General features: G+C 39.7%; 1 protein-coding gene, 1 non-coding gene and 1 pseudogene across 6 annotated transcripts; 1 reads left to right on the top strand and 2 right to left on the bottom strand.

The window, feature by feature from the left end:
- Positions 1-188: 188 nt before the first annotated feature.
- Positions 189-8,331, bottom strand: ASB8 (ankyrin repeat and SOCS box containing 8). Of its 5 annotated transcripts, none has more exons than XM_036867236.1 (4): positions 8,240-8,331; positions 5,524-5,683; positions 3,965-4,069; positions 189-2,111 (listed from the first exon to the last, which is right to left on the bottom strand). In XM_036867236.1, the coding sequence occupies exons 2-4, from the start codon at positions 5,650-5,652 to the stop codon at positions 1,479-1,481; spliced, it is 867 nt and encodes a 288-aa protein (XP_036723131.1). In that variant the 5' UTR covers positions 5,653-5,683; positions 8,240-8,331; the 3' UTR covers positions 189-1,478. The 5 variants fall into 5 exon arrangements, with proteins under 5 accessions (XP_036723131.1, XP_036723132.1, XP_036723133.1 ...); XM_036867237.1 differs by having other exon boundaries at positions 5,524-5,687; XM_036867238.1 differs by lacking the exon at positions 8,240-8,331 and adding an exon at positions 7,888-8,189.
- Positions 8,332-8,589: 258 nt separating this feature from the next.
- Positions 8,590-18,373, top strand: LOC118902755 (annotated as a pseudogene).
- Positions 18,374-19,869: 1,496 nt separating this feature from the next.
- LOC118902924 lies at positions 19,870-19,998 on the bottom strand. Its single transcript, XR_005021638.1, has one exon. It is a non-coding gene; the product is annotated as a small nucleolar RNA SNORA18 (small nucleolar RNA).
- Positions 19,999-20,487: the final 489 nt, after the last annotated feature.

Here is a 20,487-nt window from a genome sequence, read left to right on the forward strand (position 1 = left end):
AGCCAAATGCCCTTTGTACAGTTCTTTAAGGGGAAGAAAAATTAATAAATATCAAGCACTGTTATCACTGATTCTTCAGAACAGCCAATGCAGGTGGTGGTGACAGCCCCATTTCAGAGATGAGGACACTGGGGCTCATGGTAATTAAATAATGTACAGAAAAGTAGGAACAGTAGAAATTGCCAAACTTGCTTTTAGAACTGTTTATTTCTTTTTTTTTTTAAAGTGAGCAAAAAACACCAACAGCAAAAGGACAAAAGCAGACAAACTTTTTCAAATTAGCTGTGTCAGCAGATTCTGTTCAATTTTATTTATAGTTCCCAATCAGTTAAAAAAAAAAAGTTTTTCACATTTGCATAAGGTCATCTAGGATCAATAACAACTTGATCTAGTTTAGGAACATGAAAAGGGAGAGTACTGTAAACTAAGTATTGTTCACTAAAACAGATCTTTTTTGGGTAGGTGGGTCATCTCAGAGGAAGCTCTTATAATGCTCCTCCCCCACTCCTCAACTCTCCACCCCCTCCACCAATGTCTAGTATAGATCAGTAAAAAGTAAAGTTTCCAAAACACCTGAAAACAAAACAAAACAAAACAAATTCCAAACTCATAGCAGAGTGAATGAAGAAGACCAGAGAGAAAAGGCAGCCCAGCCCATGTCCTCCTGTGCTCGAGCAAACACCTTTGCCTATGGTGCGGCAAGTGCCTGTCAAGCCCACTAGAGCAAACTGGCTGTCAGGAGGAGAAAGAACTGCATTAGAAGAAAAGTTCTGAGGACTGTTAGTTCTTAGGACTGCTTAGAACCTCCTATCCCTTCTACTGTATGGAAAGCAGCATGACAGTCTTTCTAAAATAATATTGCTGAACCACTGTAACCCTTGGGCACACCCATGGAAAAGGAGCAAAGGCTGCCCTTCCCTTCGATGGTGAGAAAGGGGGCCAGTCCCTTCTGAATGCCCCAGGATGATTCTAGGGATATCACCCAGCCCAATTCTGAACCTGCACACCATTTGAGGCTGTAGTATCTTCATTTTGGGGCTGCAATTGTTAGCTGGAATTTTCTTAAACTTCTTCACAGATCAATTAAAATGTTGCTAAGAGGGATTCTTCTGAAAACGTTAATCAGGTCCCCAAAGGAAAACCAAACATATGTTCTATAAATACGCTTCATCTTCCAAGAGAAATTTAGTCTCACTGTTGACTTTTTCCCTAAAGGGAGGGTCGGGGAGACCTCTTCCTTTTCAGGGTGCAATGTGAAAGGCCAGGTAAGCAAGAAACAAACAAAAGTGAGGGACGTTTTGGTTGCTTGGTTCGGGGAGGGGAGGTGATGTGGACGTTACTGCTGTGACATGTTGCCTCGAAACAGAAACCACAGAGCAGGAGCAACTGCTTCTCCTGTTTTCCAAGACAGAGACGGTGCTGCGAGGCAAAACCTCACCCAGGGCTGCCTGCCTGACGGCGCACTCGTCTCCTCTGGGCTATTCTACGAGTAACACGTATTCCTTCAGAGAAGCTGGCAGCGGAAGGCCCTTCACCGCATCCGGCAGGTACTGGAGTCCCAGGCTCCGGCGCACAGCATAGCGAGAGAGGGTTTTGAGGGTCCCTGGGGCTGAGCACAGAACAGTCAGTTTTTCACATAGCTGCTGGTCTTTGGCCACTTCTCGTGGCATGGTGCCATTTTTCCTTAATTCGAAGTGTCCCACAGCTCTGTGGAGGAGCTCAAAGCAAGAGTCCTCTTTCTCTGTTCCAAGTCCCCTGACTAGCAGAGCCACCAGGCGGGAGATGGGCGTCTGGCCTTTTAGGTTGATGACTCTGACCTCTGCACCATAATCAAGAAGGATGCTGACGCTCTCCAGATTTCCCTTCATGGCAGCCCAGCTGAGCGGGGTGTCATTGTTGTAATCCAGGGCGTTGACAGAGGCCCCGCTCTCTAGGAGGGCCCGCACACACTCGGCATTGTTCTTAAAGGCTGCCCAGTGAAGTGGGGTGTCTCGGTTGCCGTCCAGTGCATTGGGGTTTGCACCATATTCCAACAGGACCTCCACACAAGCCTCATCTTTCTCGGCTGCATAGTGGAGGGCTGTTCGGTTATAACCATCCAGGGCATTCACCTGTAAAGGGGGAGCAACTACATTACAGTGTATAGACGACTGAGAGGACGACAGGCGGGCAAAGACGCTTGCATGTGTCTATCCACTACCTTTGCTATGTAACGTTCTGAACATGAGGGTCAACAAGCAATTCCCAGGGAGTCATGGTGATCAGGATGGAGCTATGACAGGAGCTGAGGAGCAAATAGGAAAACAACTGTCCCCAGACAACCGACACTGTTATGTCCGCTGATTAGCTGGCCTGCATTATCTAGGATTTTGCTTCCACGTTCTTATTTACTATTCACTAGGACTTCTACCACAGAGTAAGGGGAAAGAAAGAGAAGATGAAGTCTAAGTCCTTGTAACTACTCTGAAAGACGTTTATTGGAAAGCGGCTTGAATATACTGGCCAGAGAAAAGGTTTTGGATTATTTTACTTATCCTGACTCACTCTGTATCCCGTGGCTAACGGCAACCAGACTGAAAAGTAATGAGGTCAAGATTCTGCCCATGTAGCTCTGCTGTGTTCTTTAACCATACGGAGAAGCTCAGATTGTTCATCCAAGTCAGCCCCCTGCAAACATATGCTGTGAGGTCACAAGACAGCCTGGAGGAAAGCATGTGGAGGAAAGAACACAGATCTTCCAGTGCTGGAAGAGCAGCTGGCTTGCTAAAACTCAGCATCACCTATAATTTTTGAAGGCTACGAAGACTTCAGATCCCAGGTTTAAATAGCGAATTATCTTCTCCCATGAAAGGCACTAAAAAAAAAAAAACCCCTGCGATATTTAACTGAGTTCAACCTTCTACTTAGCTAAAAACTGCCTCCCCCACTGCCCCCCCGGGGTAGTTTCACTTTTATCATTGACATTAATCACTGGCTTTCTCTTCAGGGTCACTCATAATAGTTACGGGATAGTTGATGACAAGTAGAGAACAACACGGCGGTGTGGAGGTGAGGACGCTGGGGGCTGCAGCAGGCTTACCGACCAGTGTGTCTGGGGCCCGCACACCAGCTTCATGGCATGTCCGATTCAAATGAGTGCCGCGGCGTGTGCACCTTGAAGATGCCTCAAAAGCTGTCGAAACTGCTGATTTATTTATTTAATAGGCACTTACTTAGTAATTACTACATGCCAGTGCTCTAAACAGTTTACAACCTTATGAAGAAGACACCACTATCATCCTCATTTTACAGATGGGGAAACTGAGGCAAAGAAAGGTTAAGTAACTTGTTCAAGGTCACACAGCTGAAAGTGACAGAGCTGGAATTCAAATTCATGAGGTATGGCTCCAGACTCTGTTCTTTTAATCATTCATTATACTATGCTGCTTCTTGCTACTGCCAATAAAAAGTAATCTATGTTTTTTTATGTTAAGATACATTTGAAAGAAAATAGGAACAAGATATGCTAAGACAGAAAAAAATCAGTGGGCAGAAAGAGCACAGGTAGCTCAATCCTGGGGAAGGGACTGCCTAGTGATCTATTCTCCAGTGACAGAGGTATTAGAAGTGTACATCCAGTAGTAGGTCTCAAGTGGTTTACATTGAATCAGGGTTGAGGGGCCTGGAGAGTCAACAGGCAATGAGAGGATTAAATGGAAATATAAACAACCCTAGAAGGAAGGCTGAGAGATTAAGGGGAGATAAAAATTCCCTCTTCCTGGAGTCATGGACAGTGTAAGAAAGAAAGGCAAAGGAATGAAATACTTCGGATGATTTACCACTACATTTTGTTTTAATATTGGCCATGCCAGTGTTACCAGGAGCTAGAAGGTGGGAAGAAATGGGAGAAGAGACAAGAAATTTTAAGAAAGTGTGACGCTCAAGTTTTAGTGAATCACTGATCTGACAGTGTTAAAAACGTTACCTCAGCTCCCTTCTCCAGCAGTAACTCCACACAGTCCGCATCGGACACCATGCAGGCACAGTGCAGGGGCTTCAGCGTGCCATGGGTACAGTTCACATCTGCTCCCTATGGGCAGAAGGAAACTTCAGTCAGTGTGCTCAGCTCTGGCTCACCACGCAGGACAAGACTCAGAACAAGGGCCGGGGGGAAAAGGGTTCTAACTCTGTACTGTAAACATACTACCAGCCCCAGTTTCTGTTCCTATTCATTAAATGATATTATAATGCCAATATCCAAACCAAGAGAATACACTGAAGATGAACGAAAGGAACTGTCAATTCCTTAGATCAAGTCATTAAGTTTCTCCACAAGCTAGACTGCCAGATGGTCATTTGCATATCACTGAGGACATAACTTTATATGTAAAAGCAGTGGAACCTTATCATCAGGCAAGAGGGTTGGAAAAGCAATCAACTTTCTATGGCTACCATGCTCTGAAAAAGTCAGGAAAGGGAGTCTTTCAGACTGAAGCCAGGAGAACTGGCATGCTCTTTTGCCAACTGACAGATGACCATCACTAATATTAAGGTCATCTTAATGTTGTCTCTTTGTTTATAAACATCTTCAAAGTAGCCTATTAGTATCAGCATTCTCTGCCACCTAGTGCCCACTGGTACTTCTATTTCAAATCTGGTAAAGAAGATGGAGATAGCACAGCAGACCAAAGTCACAGAATGACTCAGCAGCAGAGCTAGAATTAGAACGTGACAAACTTTCTACTGCTGAGTCTTCTGATACCACTTTTGCTGAGAACAAGCTAATGCTGTACGACTTTTTCTTCTCACAGCTGTGCCACACAACTCTGAAGCAGCTACAGGGCTCTAGACTGTAAATAAGGATGCTAAAGTTGTTAAAAAGAATGTACAGAAGTAACCATCTAGATGCATTCTCTAGTGACCACAAAAATTACCCTGTAACTTCTCTTCAACAGGAATAATACACAGACAAAGGCATCAAAGCCTTTCTAGGATACTAGTCATTCAGCAGAATTACTGAATAGTAGTGGCTAGACATCAGATAGCTGAGGAGTTTTCTTAAGTCAAAAATTACCATGCATTTTAGGGGTTGATCTTCTCTGTGGAACTGTAAGTGGTGGCTGTTGGTAAGACAGAAGGCCAATGATATCACTCCATGTAATTATTACAAAACACAAGGATTTGAAAGCCGCTTATGCTTTGCTTGCCTCCTTCCTCCCTTAGTACAGCATGTGTTGAAGACTTTGAGCTTGCTGGGTCCCATATGCACCATATGCAGACGGAGATTTTATAGAGAACAAGGGACTAGGTTTATCTAGAACATAATTCCTGAAGAAAAATATCATAGGCGCAAAGTGAAAGGCAGAAGGGAAGAGAAGCAAAACATAGGCTAAATATATTTTAATGGTCAAGTTAATACATTTTAGACGACTCCCTGTGATCTTGTGCTGAGTCAGAGCTGCAAATCTGTCATCCATTAGGATTCCCCGGGAGCTTTCCCACTTCACCTCCCCAAGGACTCTTGCATCAACACAGCACACTCACCCCTCTGATGAGGTCCTCTACATTGTCATGTGGGAAGGAACGAATGGCAGCGATTGTTCGGATTAAGCGCTCTGAGAGAGAGTATTTGCTCTGAATGCTCTGCATAATATACCACATACTGGAACTCATCAAGGCTCAGAGTACGTTCACATGCTCCAAACTGCCTGAAACAAAGATGTTTTAGGCATACACAGTCTCACTGAGCACATCTGTCCTTAGAGTTAGAGGTTCTCCGAGGCCTTCCCACTACTAAAACCAGATTTCAAATAGATCAATGATTCATTCATTAATATCATTTTTTCTTAATCATAAGAAATAGATTATAATAGTTGCTGAAGGAGCTGGGTAAACCTGGATGCAAATGTTCTGACCCTTGAAATCTCAGTTCTACTCTCTGACCTAGTCTAGCACAAGATTTCCCCAAGAGGCTCCAAGCTCCCCAGGGAGCTCTGTGTGGTTTAAAAAAGACTAGGCAAGGAAGGGGATTCTTCTAAAGGCTAAAGATGCCATAAAACATTCTTTTCCTCCTCTGAATTACGTGGTCTTTATTATCAGCACCCCCTTTAGGTTACTTGTTACATTTGGCCTTGCAGTATAGTTACGGTCATATTGTCTTTCCATCTAAACTGTAATCAATTGGAAGGCAAGGTCCTTGTCTTCTACTTTTTCGGCCCATGTAAGGCCAGCCACAGAGTCTTACAAAAAGCAGGTATTTAATAAATACTGGTTGATTGACTGACTGAAGGGTATGGGAGTGATTGCTACTTGTGAGAAGAGATGGAACAAATACAAATGACAAGGCATCTGTGAAACAGTTTAAAATGTCTTCAGCAAAGAAAAAAATAGGAAGTTTTTGAGGTAATATTCTAAAATAAGGAAGGAACGCCAAAGTATAATTACTCTGGGGTCATCTATATAAAATTAGAAAAAAATTTCAAAGTTCACACCAATGACATATGCTTGCAGTTGTACGAAAACAAGCATAGTGAAAAATGAATTTAAAAATTGGCCATTTGTGACAACTGAGAAGCAGACTTGAGTTCGGCGTTGGAAAAAGAAAATAATGCAATATACTTAAATTCAACTATGATAAGTGTTGGCTGTATAAGAGCCATGTATCAGTTGGGGAACATTTAAGATTACAGCAAAGAATGTGGAGTATTTCTATGAAAAAGCATATATCAAACTGTAGAGAAAACATGGTATGCTGTATGGCTCTCTAGGTATAACTGTTTAGGAATCCATGTTCTTATCAAACTATAAGCTCCTTGGCGGTAAATATAGTGTTATTTTTAATAGTGCCTGGCACATGGCAGGTTCTCAATAAATATCTGTTGAACCAGTGTAAAGCTTATTACTTTGGATCCTAAAAAAATCCAAGACTTGCAGTAATTAAACATCTTATGCATATGATGACTACTAAGGGAAAAATCCAAAAATTATTTTGGTCATTTCATACTATGTAATTTTTGCCTTTTGTGAAGGACTGTCCCCTTATACATTATGTAATATACTATAAACTCTAATAGTTTCCATTTTGCTACTCAGTAGCCATTTATCTGTTTAAAATATATACAGTACTAATTAATGGAATGCAAGTTAAAAATATTCAATTCATAGGTATCAATGATTCAAATTGGGTATTCTCCCCTACTTTATTAAGAATAAGTAAGCTTACACACTTGTTTATATGCCTCCCTGAAATTTTCTAGATAGTTTAGACTTGGCATACGTTTTAATCTCTCCAACAGCCACGAAACTCCTCAGAGACAAAGGGTCTGTATCTTACACTTCTTTGTTGCAAGGAAAAAGGGGAAAAAGGCATAGCTGCATTTGAGTCATTGATTTCAAGAACGGGGGCAGAAAACAGAGCGTCCAAAGTGGAAGGCTTACACCGAAGTGGTTCTGTTAACCATTTCTGGGTCATGATAATCTGAAAAAACTAGACCCTCCAATCATTTTCGGAGCGCCCTTGGGCTCCACGCTAAGAACTCCTAACTCAGAATATGACCACTGGTCCTCTGCTGCTGCCGCCTCGAAGCTCGTGCTGAAGAGTGAAACTTCGGGGCACACAGACAACACTGTCACTGTCACGGAGGGTCAACGAAATCTAAACTCGACGTATCTCCGGGCAGCAGCCTATACACGGTTTGACCCCAAGTCTCCCCTTTCCTCTCCTGGTGCTGAAAGTCCTCTCTCTCCCGTTTTCTTTCACTTCGGATCCAGAGACAACCCCAAGGTTTTTGTTTTTTGTTTTTATTGCGAAGCTAGAAGCAAAGTAGGAGAGAGGTGACGTCCCAGAGCTCTGGTGCTAGTGAGGCCAGGCTTCCGCCCACCAAGGCGGGGCCCCCCGCCCCACCGCACCTGCTTGGGGGAGGACTCGCGGCAGCTTGGTCTCGCCGAATCTAGGGGGGCGGTGGACAACTGCACGAAATGCGAAGACTTTATAAAGAAAGACTTTCCGCACGGGCTCCTCAGAGACCGCAGCAATTCCAGCAGGTCTCCCGGGGCCGGTATTGAAACGGGGTCGCGAAATCTGGCAGGGGAGCCCCTGAGGCGGACCAACCCCTGCCCCGATCTCCGCAAGGCCCGGAACGAGGTCCCAGCCTCGAGGGCTGGCGGACCCCGAGCTGGGAGTGGAGGAAGCGTTACTGGGCGTGCGGCCCCGGATTAGGGAACCAGGCTGCAGACATTTCTGCAGCGGGGCAACACTCACCGAACTGCGGGGCTGACCTGGGTGGTGAAAGCCGCTGTCAAGACGTGACCCGGAAGCAGAAGTTGTCTCCCGGGGGCCCCTCTGTTTACAGGATGGGTGACTAGAATGGGCGCCTGCGCAGCGACCGGTGTCCGAAGGCGGAACGCGCCTGCGCAGATTGTGAAGCCGCCTTGGTCCAACCAAGGCTTAGTTAACTGCTTTGCTATCTAGCCCCGCCACAGGGTTTGCGCAGGCGCAATGTGGCGCTATCGGTTGCTGGCCCGGGGCTAGGTCCGTGGCGGTGGTGGGCAAAGAGCTCACTCCCCGCTGGCTGTTCGACCAACTCCGTGGGGCTGTGCCTGCGTGAAGCAATGAGTTCATCCGAGACCTCCGCTGCCTACCACTGTCTCCATCTGATACCGGACCTGAACAGCCAATTCCCAGATTATTCCCAAACTCGCGACACTGATGCGGTTAGTTGGGAGAATAAACTGTTAGTAAGAAGTGTCTTTGGCAAATAAAAGAGACTTCCAGCATTTTTCATAACATTGGAACGCATCGATGCTCCTCGGAACCCTTCTGGATATTGTCCACCCTCCCTCAAAGGAAACTATTGATATATCAAAGATAAACAAGCACTCACGAGGAGTACTAGCCCAAATGTTGAGGGCTGAAAAAATACGTACATGCTGACATTAACCTTTCCCAACCAGAGAGATGCTGACACCTGCGAGTGATGATTTTTCCATGCAAAGCATAAACATTTCAAAGCCAGCAGCACGTAGTGGTGCATGCAAAGAGTAAAGCAGCCCACACAGGCAGACTGTTAAGAGCCGTGATCTACCCCGCACGCAGCCCGTTTAACCAAGAGTTTCCCAGCACCCCCTCCGCAAAGCTTGCTCTGAGCAACAGAATTTAACCAGTTTGAGAGTAAAGCAGGGCCCAGACAGTTCTTGTATGTCAGTGAGGGAATGGCGAACTGGAAAAGTTCACTGAGCCTCCTCCCTGCATCTTGTAAATTAAGGATGCTTAGTACATTTCCTTATTATTAAGGATTGGGAGACAGATTTGCAAACAGTCAATTGCAGTTAAAGATCACTATTTCAACAAAATTTTACTGTACAAAGCTGATGTTGAAGAACAGTTCTACTTCATGGTGAGATCAAGAGAGTGTAGAGAGAGAGGGTCTGTGAAGAGGTTTCTTGTGGAGAAATGTGTTTTGTTGAGATCCCGCTCCCTTCCCACCCAGAGGGAGAGGCAGTGCTGGTGCTGCATCCTTCTCAAGCCTAAAGAGGGGCTCTGTGGGACCAGAGGGCTTGGAAATTTTTTCCCATAGTTGTAAAACACAGAGGATTGCACTGACTCTTGCATATAAATAAAAGAAGGCAGTGGCCATAAAGCAGAGGTGGCTGCACTGGGATCCACCAGCACACCCAGATTCGGTAGGGATGACAAATGTGAAACGTTTTCCTGGACCCAACGTGGGCCACGTAGAGGACAGTCAGCATGAGGTTGCTTTTGGTCTATTCAAAAGACTTGTCTAGAGGTGTAGAGGGACCCAGTGACCAGAAGCTAGAGATGAACGCAGGAATCCTAGAACCCACAGAGGCTGTTGCAGGCAACCACCTGTGTCTGTCTAGGCCAAAGGGACTCAAGTGAGAGGTCTCTGATGATGGGAATCTCCAAAGAACCTCTAAAAGCACCTTACAAGAAAAAGAGTAACCATCTACCAGACCCAGGTAGTACGGACCCATCCTATCAAAACAGAACCGCCCTATCCCCGTGGCTGTCCTGCCTCCTCCCACTTTTACACAGCAGATCAAACAGCAGTTGGCTAGTGGTAAGCCGAGGAGAAAGCTGAAGGCAGCAGCCACCAGCCACAGGAGGCAGCTACCAACCCTCCCCTCGTGGGGGAGGGGAGGAGAGGGCTTAGACTGGCACCTTAGAATGAAGCCTGAAGTATTTGATTACCATCTTGGACTGGAAACATTCTAATTACTAAATCAAGACTCTTTTTTTGACTTAAAATGACTGTTACTTAAAATACTGTCCATTATCAAAGAATAAACCAAAAAGTCAGAGAATCTGCCCAATTTTCCATTCAGGGGCATGAATTATCCCCTCCTAATAAATATTTTTAAAAGACGGTAAAAGCCAAAAAGTAAAGTGGTATTTTGATCATATCCCATGAATCTTCCATTCAACATCCCAACACCATCTCTATATATTTCAGCTTATTTATGATCTTCATGCTTTGATTACAAGTGATTCCCTGAGTTTGACTTTTTTTTTAATATGTTGTGTCTCTCATAAGACTTTTATTTTTTCTTCTCTCCCTTGCCAGTTCTAGTTCTGTTTTGAAGAACTGTTCATGAGATGGTGTTGATTGACAGTACAACTAGTGTTCCTACTTTCACACCTTGGCATAAACTGGAACTAGAAATTTGATAATAATGGTTTGCTTGTAATGAATGCTACTATCACTGTTCAACATATATCAGTATCCAGTCTCCGTGGATGGATGCCAGCGAGCTGTCCCAGTTTACAGATCTGGGTGTCTTTCTTCTTGAGCGCTGCAGCAACCTAACAGCCGTGGGCTTTTGTACAACTCCTTTTTGGAGTGAAAAACTCCTTTTTTCACCGGTTGGCTCCAAACCGTTTCCTGATTTTGAATGCAGTCCTCTAGAATGACAATTCCTGGAGGAGAGGAATTCTGCCCTGCAACCTCTCTTAAGTGGTAACACGAAGCACAAGTTTTCTGGCTTCTGTCTAGAACTCATCAGTTACTCTTCTGACTAAACAGCCTCGTCCTTCTTCAGGGGCTGCTTGACTAATGTTGATGAAAAAGTTTTCCTCACACCTTTCCTAGAGAAAGGTGACTTAAGTAAGAAGAAGTGATTCCTTCCAAAGAAGCTCTTCCCCCATCACCAAAGAAAATGAAAAGAACCAAAAGGAAGTTTGAGATACCCTAAGAGTGAAGGAAAGCTGTCAAAATTAACAACGTAGAGTGAAAAGATAATATCCAAGTGTCAGACTGGTTGGGAAAAATAACTTTCTTTCATTAGTGTAATGGTGCATTTTCTCTTTCTATTTTGAATTTCTTTAATTTTTAGGATTATCACTTGTAGTGTATTCCTTAATTTAGAAACAATGAAATATCCATGAAAACACCATAGGGACCAAGGTTCCAGTTCTGATAGTTGTTCTAGTTACCTTACTTGTAGCAACACCTACCCCCAACAGTTAATTTCACAAAACTTAGATCATATTTGTGAAAAGTGGTTTTCTAAACTATATAAATGTTGGTTCTTATCTGTGTCATCTATGTATTTGTTCAAGGAGGTTACCAAATGTCTGGGCCTCTCAGTTACACTGCAAGCTAAGGCAGGCACTTAGATTTCCTGCACTCACCTCTCCCCATAGCACAGTCCCAAACACACAGTAGGTATTGGATAAATGCGAACTGAATTGAACTATGGTGAACTGACTTCTCAAAGACAGGGATAGCAGAATGCCTCTATGTACTGGTCCCTGATCTTGAGAAAAAAGTCAGTGGCACATTTACAAGGAAAGTTGAAAGAGGGCTTTGGAAATAGAGCAAAGGAAAAGAAAAAAAAAAGTTCAGGGAAATATAATGCAAACCTCATGAAACTTTTTATACACTTAAACCTTGTCCTAGAGAACGTAGTTCAGTGAAGAAAAGAACAGTATTAATGTGCAGCAGGGGTAGTCTCCCAAGACATGTTATCAAGATTAAACAAGCATTTCTTTCAGAATTGCTCAGAGGCAGACATGCTCTCAGTATTCAAACTCTGCTCTTTTTCCCTTTAAATTTCCCCAAGGCTTGGGGAAATTTATGAATCATTGTTTTTTTTCAGTTAGCTTTTCATCAGTATTTTATTATTTTTTGGCCCTACAGGTTACCAGTATTTTCTACTATCAGAATAATTTTGCTAATCTTGAGACTTTATAAAGAAAGACTATCTGAGGGAGTTTGAAAAAAAGTTACAGTAAAAATACAAATAACAATGTTAGTGATAATATTTAAATTACATATACATGATACTATTTTTTTCAAGACTGTGGGCAGTTATTTGCTAGCAAACCAAGACTGGAGTAGACAAACTCTAGCAGGAGAGTTTTTAAGATTGTTCAGGGGAGGGAAATTAACAGAGGAAATGCCCACTTGCCTGGTTTCAGTGGGTGGTTCAGACTGATCTGAAGAGTCCTACTAGCAAGGAAATGATTGGATTCTTTGGATCAATTTTAGGGACTTGAGAAGCAAGTTTTGGTTGATCTCATAATTTTGTGCTCTCCTAGGCCTGTGCTACTTCTAGTAGGAGTATGTCTCCCCCTGGAGGGGAAATAGAGCATTTGTTCCTTCAGGTTTCTTGCTCAGAGTTCAATAATTAGGGTTTTTTCCCTTCCTTCTTTCATTCATCCATTCATTCAACAAATACTTATTTAATCCTATTATTTTGCTGTTTGTTATGATCCAGCTGAAAATAAGATCAGCACGGTCCCTGTCTCCAGGGAAATTATAGGTTAGTGTGAGAAATGAACATTAAAGAATCACCTGAATGCCTAAATAATCACAATAGTGATAAGTTACATAAAGGAAAAGTGTGGAGGATAATATGACCTTTCAAAGAAGATCCCAATCGGACTGGGAGTTCAGGGAAAACTTCCCTGAGACCTGGAAGATACATGGATATAGCCAGATCAAAGGTGTGGAGGAAGTGAAGGGAGTGGGTCTTCAAGCAAATGGAAAAGAGTATTGAAAGACTTCAAGAAGGAAAGAGCTTAGGAAGTTGGAAGAAGAGAAAGAGGTCAGAATAAGGAGGCTGGGACACAAGTTGAGGCCAGAAAGGTAAGGATGCTTCCGATCAGGCAGTGTCTTGGGGGCCATGTGAAGGATTCTAAACTTTATCCCAAAAGAATAGGAAGCTATCGATAGGTTTTATGCAAGTGACATGATCACAACTGTGTTTTTAAAGGATTACTTTGACTTTCTGTTGAAGAATGGATTATAGAAGGGGCAGAGTAAGGATACCATTAATAGATTACTTCAATATAATGTAGCTATGCAAGAATGAACAATGGCCAGAAGGAGCCCAGAAAAGAGGCAGCTTAGCACAACCTGGGGGCTTCAGAGACTTTTCAGAGGAGATGATAACTGAACAAAGTCTTGAAAGATTAGAAGGAGTAAATAAGGTAAAGAAAGGTGGGAGTTTTTCCTCAGGAAAAGAAGTAATAACTTATTTAGACCAGTCATTCTTCTGAAAACAATTAAAATACTGGATAGAATATTTTTTAAAAATCTCCCTAAAAATACCCAAGGTGGTTTCAAATGGGATTCTTTAAAGACCTATAATCTATTTTATTTTATTTCAAATTGAAGAATAGTTGATTTACAATATTATATGAGTTTCAGGTGTACAACACAGTGATTCAGTATTTTCATAGATTATACTCCATTTAAAGTGATTATAAAATATTGGCTATATTCCCTGTGCTGTACAATATATCCTTGTAGCTTATTTATTTTATGCATAGTAGTTTATGCCTCTTGATCTCTTACCCCTATTTGACTCTACCCCCTTCCCTCTCCTCACTGATTTGTTTTCTGTATCTTTGAGTTAAAGACTTATAATCTCAATTCTATTCCAAAACACAGAAGAAAGACAACTTCAAAAATTCTTTAAAGAAATAAATATAACACTGAAACCGGAATCGGATAAAGATTGCACAAAAGGGAACACTACAGACCAATCTCATGTATGAATATCAATGCAAATATCTTAAATAAAACATTAGTAAATGGAATCAAACAGCATGAAATGTCATGACCAAGTGTCAACTGCTTCAGGTATACAAAGATGGTTCAATGTTAGAATATACATTAATATATTTAATAATGTTATTATATATAAGAAGAAAAGATCTTGCAATTATCTCCATAGTGCTGGAAAAATATTTGAGAAAATTCAAGATGTATTCCTAGTAAAAATAACTTTCAAAAGAGGAATAAAAGACTATTTTCTTAATGTCACAAAGTATCTTGCTTACCAACATCTATCTTACTATTTTCATGGGAAAGCACCAGCGGCATCCCTACTAATATCTAAAACAAAACGAGGCTATCCACTACTACTGTAACATCTAACATGTTGTTGGACGTATTTGCCACAGCACTGTTACAAAGAAAGAATTAAATGTATGAGAATTGTAGATAATCTGATGGTGAGTCTAGAAAATGAAAGTAAGTCAATGGAAAAACTACTGCATACAAAAAGATGATTCAGTAAGGCAGCAGGATATAAAAGCAATTTGCAGAAGTCAGTAGGCTTCATAGAAACAAGGAAGAACCAGTGAGAAGATAACATAGAGAACACCCACATCCCATTTAATAGCAACCATAATTATAAAACTCCTAGGATTAAGAAGAAATATGTAAAAATCTATGAGAAAAATTTTATAATATTACCCAAAGACACAAAAGTGGACTTGAACAAATGAAAGACATACCTTAAGTGAATTTGTAAATTTAATATAATTCTAATAAAAAATTCAACAAGATTTTTGTTTGTTTTTTAGTTAGACAAGTTGATTCTTATGCTCATATGGAAAAAATAAACAAGAACTTCCAGGGAAACCCCAAATAGAAGAGCAATGAGGAGGGGCCAGTCTTACTAGACATTTAAAGTACTATAAAGCCTTCATAATTAAAATGGTGTAGAATTGGTACATGAACAGACAGACACTAGTGGAACATAATATAAAGTCAATCCAATACATGAAGAAATTTATTAATGATAAGGACGTTTCAAAATAATGAAAAAATGGACTCAAATAAATGCTGTTGAGACAACTAGGCATCATTTGGAAAAAGATAAACTTGTATCTATAGCTTATACTGCACACCTAGATAAACTCCAAATGGATCAGTTAATTAAACATAACAAAAATGGAAACCATACAAGTTATAGAAAAAAACATGTGTAGATTTCTGTATAGTATTCCCATGGGGGTAGTGGGGAAAGCATTTATATGATTCAAAATCTAGAATCAATAAAAGACTGATAAATTCTATTACATATAATTTTTAAAAATTACATGGCCCAAATACTGTAAGACCAAAGACAAAGAATTCACTGGACAAAATATTAACAACTCTATCACAGGAAAAAGTTAATCTCCCTAATATATAAAGATCTTCTAGAAATAAAAAGACGTAAGCCCAGTAGAAAAATGAGCACAAGACATGGACAGATAGTTTTAAAAGATTCATGCAAGTGGCCCTTAAAATAGTGAAACACACTTAACTCACTCAAGAAAGAAAAGCAAATTACATTACACTGAGATAGAATTCCTTGCTGTGTTGGCAAAAATCCAGTAGTTTGAGAGAACAATTTGTTGCCAAAGCTCTAGGGAAAGAGACATTGATATGCTACTGGTGGAAATGTAGAATGATACAGCCCTTAAGGAGGGGAATTTTGTATTTTTTGAATTAATTTTTTATTGGAGTATAGCTGAGTTACAATGTTGTGTTAGTTTCTGCTGTATAGCAAAGTGAATCATTTCTACATATACATATGTCCACTCTTTTTTTGTTCAAATTCTTTTCCATATAGGTCATTACAGAGTATTGAGTAGAGTTCCCTGTACTATACAGTAGATCCTTATTAGTTACCTATTTTATAGGGAAGTTTGTATTATCTAGCAAAATTACAAATAGATGCATTCACCCTTTAACCCAGCAATCACATTTTCTAGAAATCTATACTCAAAATACACTGCACAAACTTGAAATAATATGTGCACAAGGTTAGTCATTGTGGCATTATTTTTTTTTAACATCTTTATTGGAGTATAATTGCTTCACAATGGTGCGCCAGCTTCCGCTCTACAACAAAGTGAATCAGTTATACATATATATATATGTCCCCATATCTCTTCCCTCTTGCGTCTCCCTCCCTCCCACCCTCCCTATCCCACCCTTCTAGGTAGTCACAAAGCACAGAGCTGATCTCCCTGTGCTATGCGGCTGCTTCCCACTAGCTATCTATTTTACGTTTGGTAGTGTATATATGTCCATGCCACTCTCTCACGTTGTCCCAGCTTACCCTTCCCCCTCCCCGTATCCTCAAGTCCATTCTCTAGTAGGTCTGTGTCTTTATTCCCGTCTTGCCCCTAGGTTCTTCATGCCCTTTTTTTTTTTTTTTTTCAGATTCCATATATATGTGTTAGCATACGATATTTGTTTTTCTCTTTCTGATTTACTTCACTCTGTATGACAGACTCTAGGTCTATCCACCTCACTACAAATAACTCAATTTCGTTTCTTTTTATGGCTGAGTAATATTCCATTGTATATATGTGTGTGGCATTATTTTTAATGGCAAAAAACCTAGAAATGTCCCAAATACTATCAACAGTGGGGAGTTGAATAGTTAAACTATGACACATAATGGAATACTATGAAGCTATAAACATAACGAAGAATATTTTTATATGTTGCTATAGAATAATTGTCACATTGTGTGAGGAAAGGTGCAGAACAAGTTATATGATAGTTACCCTTTGAACAAAATGAAGCATTAGAAAGATAATCCAGAAACTAATGAAAATGGTTATTTATAGAAGGCGAGGAGGGGGAACTGGGATCGGGGTTAGGAGTGGAAGGGAGACTCCTCTGAGTTTATTTTTGACTTTAGAATCAAGTAATTATTTTACATATTCAAAAAATAAATTAAACCAAAAAGAAAAAAAGGACAAGCCCTAAAATTGAAAACAAACAAAATAAACCTAAATGTGTATGATATCGGTAACATAACCAAAAAGAAAGATTTATTTCAAATGACTTCTGAACACAGGACTTTGTCCTTCTTTAGTGGGATATATTGTAAGAACAAAACAAACTGCAAAGAACTCTTAAAACTTCATTTTGTAGTTTTATTGTTAGTACTAATACTGGTATTGTGAAACTGTTTTGTGTATGTTATAGGATAAAGCAAATAAGTTCAGTGTAAGAAGTAATAAAAATGTAAAATTAAATATGTTAAAAATTTAGTGTTTTAATTAAATTTAAATCAAATCCACAAGATACAGGTATTCTGAAGAAGCCAATAAGCTCACTGAAGAATATGAACAAGCTCAGTGACATGGAGTTTGGAAAGACTCTCTAAATGAGGAAACACAGAAGACTGTTCTTCAGTGGGCCAAGTATGATGATTCCTTAGACAACCTCTGTGAAGGTGAGGACATATAGTACCCTGGCAATGAATACGTAGATTGTTCTTAATCCTAAGCATTACATAGTTAGAATGGACCAGATGCTTGGAAGATAGGGAATATCATTATCTATGAAGAAAATTATTTCAAGTCACAGACAATAAAAGACATTTAAATATTTTGGCTTCTAGTCAAGGGAAATGTGAAGAGAACACTTTTCACAGATGGCTAGAAGGTCTCTGTGTAAAAGAAGTGACATACTACAGACATATCTGGATTACATGCAAGCAATAATGTGTGTTTGAGTGTGAGAGAGCTTTTACAAGATACCTGTTTGGAAAAGAAAGGGGACACACATTACAGAATTTCACCAGTGGGTTTGATGGAATTTTGACTGAAGGGGAATATCCAAGAAGGCCTAAGAACACGTATTTTCTCTACTTAAAAGAATTAAGGACTTTATCTAAAGTGCTACCATTCTCTGGGCACCCAGATTTCCAGCTATTCACTGAAAATGAAGTTTAAGGTTCATAAAACAAGATTCAAAAATTACTCTTGGAAATGTTTCATAAAGTCAAATTTTTTTCTTTTGCATCTTTATGGAATTCATTTATTCCCCTTAGGATTAAAAAAAAAACAGGCACACTTTAGGCTGCATTATAGAAATGTTCCCAAAATTATGGATTACGTTGTTTGTTTTAAATGTCGACTGTGGAAAATATTCAGACTCAGGGTTTGGGCACTGCTTTGAAGGTCTTGTTTTCAGAGAAATTGATAGCAAATAAACCAGAAAGTGGGTCCACATATGAAATCCATCCAAACAGGCAAGAAATAGTATCACTGTTTAATGTATTTGAAAGAATTTATACAAATATGAAAGAATTGGAAAAATTCAGAAACTTGTTGCAAAATATCCATTAAAGAAATGAGTTGAAATGTGCCTGTTTCTGGACAATGGAGTCCAAAGAGTGAAATAGCAATGAAAGTTTGAAGTCAGACCTTTAATTTAAAGCTATTTTTATTACAGGAGAACTATATTGTTTAAGTAAACAACTTTATTTTGTAATTGTGCTGAGTTTACATATGTATAATATTATTGTGAGTCAAAGTAAGACTTTGACAATTTGGCACAAATTTTAAAGTTTAATATTGAAAAAAATGAGGATTATCAAAATTTAAAAATGAATAAAATTTAAAATTTTCACAGGAGAAATATAGCAAATTATAGACTATAGAAGAAAAGATTAGAGAGCTTGAAGACAGAGATAGAAACTATTCAAAATGAAGCAGAGGAAAAAAAAGACTGAAAAAGAAAGGATCAGAGTAAAAGTGATCTGTGAGACATATCAAGCAGTTTAACATACATGTAACTGAAGTTTCAGAAGAACTGGGGGCTATACGAATATTTAAAGAAATAATGGCTAAAAATTCCAAGTTTGAAAGCTCAATGAAATCCAGGCATAATAAGCTTAAAGAAAACCATGCCAAGGCACATAATAATCAAACTTCTAAAAACCAAGGATAAAGAAAATATTCTAAAAGCAGCTAGATAAAAAAGACAAGTTACATATAGAGCAGGGATTGGCAAACTATGGCTATGGGTCAAATCTGGCTCACCTCTTGTTTCTGTAACTAAAGTTTAGTTGGAATACAGCACATGCATTCATTTATGTATTTGCTATGGCTGCTTCTGTGCCACCTTGGCAGAGTTGAGTAGTTTCAATGGAGACTATATGCCTTGCAAAACCTAAAAGACTACCTGAACCTTTACAGGAAAGTTTGCCATCCCCCACTACAGAAAAACAAAGAAAATAATGACAGCTGATTTCTTATAACGGCTAAGCAAGGCAGAAGACAAGGTTGACCTAGAATTTTTTACGCAGCAAAAATACCTGTCACACATAAAGATGAAATAAAGACCATTTTTTTTCCTGTGCAAAGTGTAAAGGGTTTTTTATTCTATTTTGTGTAACATAGGCAAAATTATTTGTCAATAAATTTTTAAGGAATTTCACATGTTCTGATTCTTTCCACTGCCAATCACCTTAGTTCCTCCAAACTCATAATCTTCAAGATAAAATAGCCTTTTCAAAAAGAAGTTGTCATGTGAGTCAGCCCACAATTCTTTTAGTTGGGCTTCTTTGATCTCCAGTGGAATATGGACATACTTCAAAATTCCCCACTTGTAATCTTTGGGATCCAATTTCCTCAAGCAATTTACTTTAGGACCATGTTTAGGGTCAGGAGATGGATCTGCCTGTTTCTGAATTTGACACCCTCTAAAAATGTATTAGGTTCAAATCGTATTCACTCCTAAACCATCACACCCTAGAACAGTACATAGAGATCGTTGGGATATGCAAATACTGAAGATAAAAAAAGTTTGACTGTTAGGTTTTTCATAGTTTAGTTGGCAGCTCTGTCTTGTAGTTCTTCCCCACTGATCTAACGGGTAGTTCTATGAGTAAAGGAAACCACAGTTACTCCGTGAGGCGTTTCCAATGATGTAGGTTTACAGAAAAAGCCTCATTGGGATAGACCTCAACTAAAGACCATTTTAAACAAACAAAAGATGAAATGATAAAGGAAGTTCTTCAGGCAGAAAAAAACAACATGAAAAATTTGGATCAACACAAAGGAATAGAGAGTACAAAAAATGATAAATACTTGGTAAAATATTTTTCTCAAATTTTATCTCTTAAAAAGATAAATGATTAAAGTAAAAATAATTAAAGTGCATTTGGGATTTTAGCTTATGTAGAAGTAATAAGTGTGACAACAAAACCACAAAGGACATAAGGGAGGAAATGAAAGTATGTCTTTGTAAGTTTCTTGCACTGTGACAAGATAAGGGTGTATATTGTAAACTCTTGAACTGAACTGTCCAATACAGTAGCCACTCACCATATGTGGCTATTAAAATTTAAATTAGAAAAAAATTAAAAATTCAGTTCCTTAGTCATACTAGCTATATTTCAAGTCTTAAATAGTCATATGTGGCTAGTGGTTACCATACTGGACAATGCAGACATAGA

This window comes from Balaenoptera musculus, chromosome 10, assembly GCF_009873245.2.
Source record: "Balaenoptera musculus isolate JJ_BM4_2016_0621 chromosome 10, mBalMus1.pri.v3, whole genome shotgun sequence".
Classification (NCBI taxonomy): domain Eukaryota; kingdom Metazoa; phylum Chordata; class Mammalia; order Artiodactyla; family Balaenopteridae; genus Balaenoptera; species Balaenoptera musculus.

What these genes read in the sequence shown, in the direction of transcription:
- ASB8 (XM_036867236.1), bottom strand. Translation starts at nt 5,652, where the DNA reads ATGAGTTCCAGTATGTGGTATATTATGCAGAGCATTCAGAGCAAATAC. An exon ending in TAGAGGACCTCATCAGAGGG is followed by an intron (nt 4,070 to 5,523) that starts GTGAGTGTGCTG and finishes TTCTGCCCATAG; the next exon opens with GGAGCAGATGTGAACTGTAC. An exon ending in TGCTGGAGAAGGGAGCTGAG is followed by an intron (nt 2,112 to 3,964) that starts GTAACGTTTTTA and finishes CCCCCTTTACAG; the next exon opens with GTGAATGCCCTGGATGGTTA.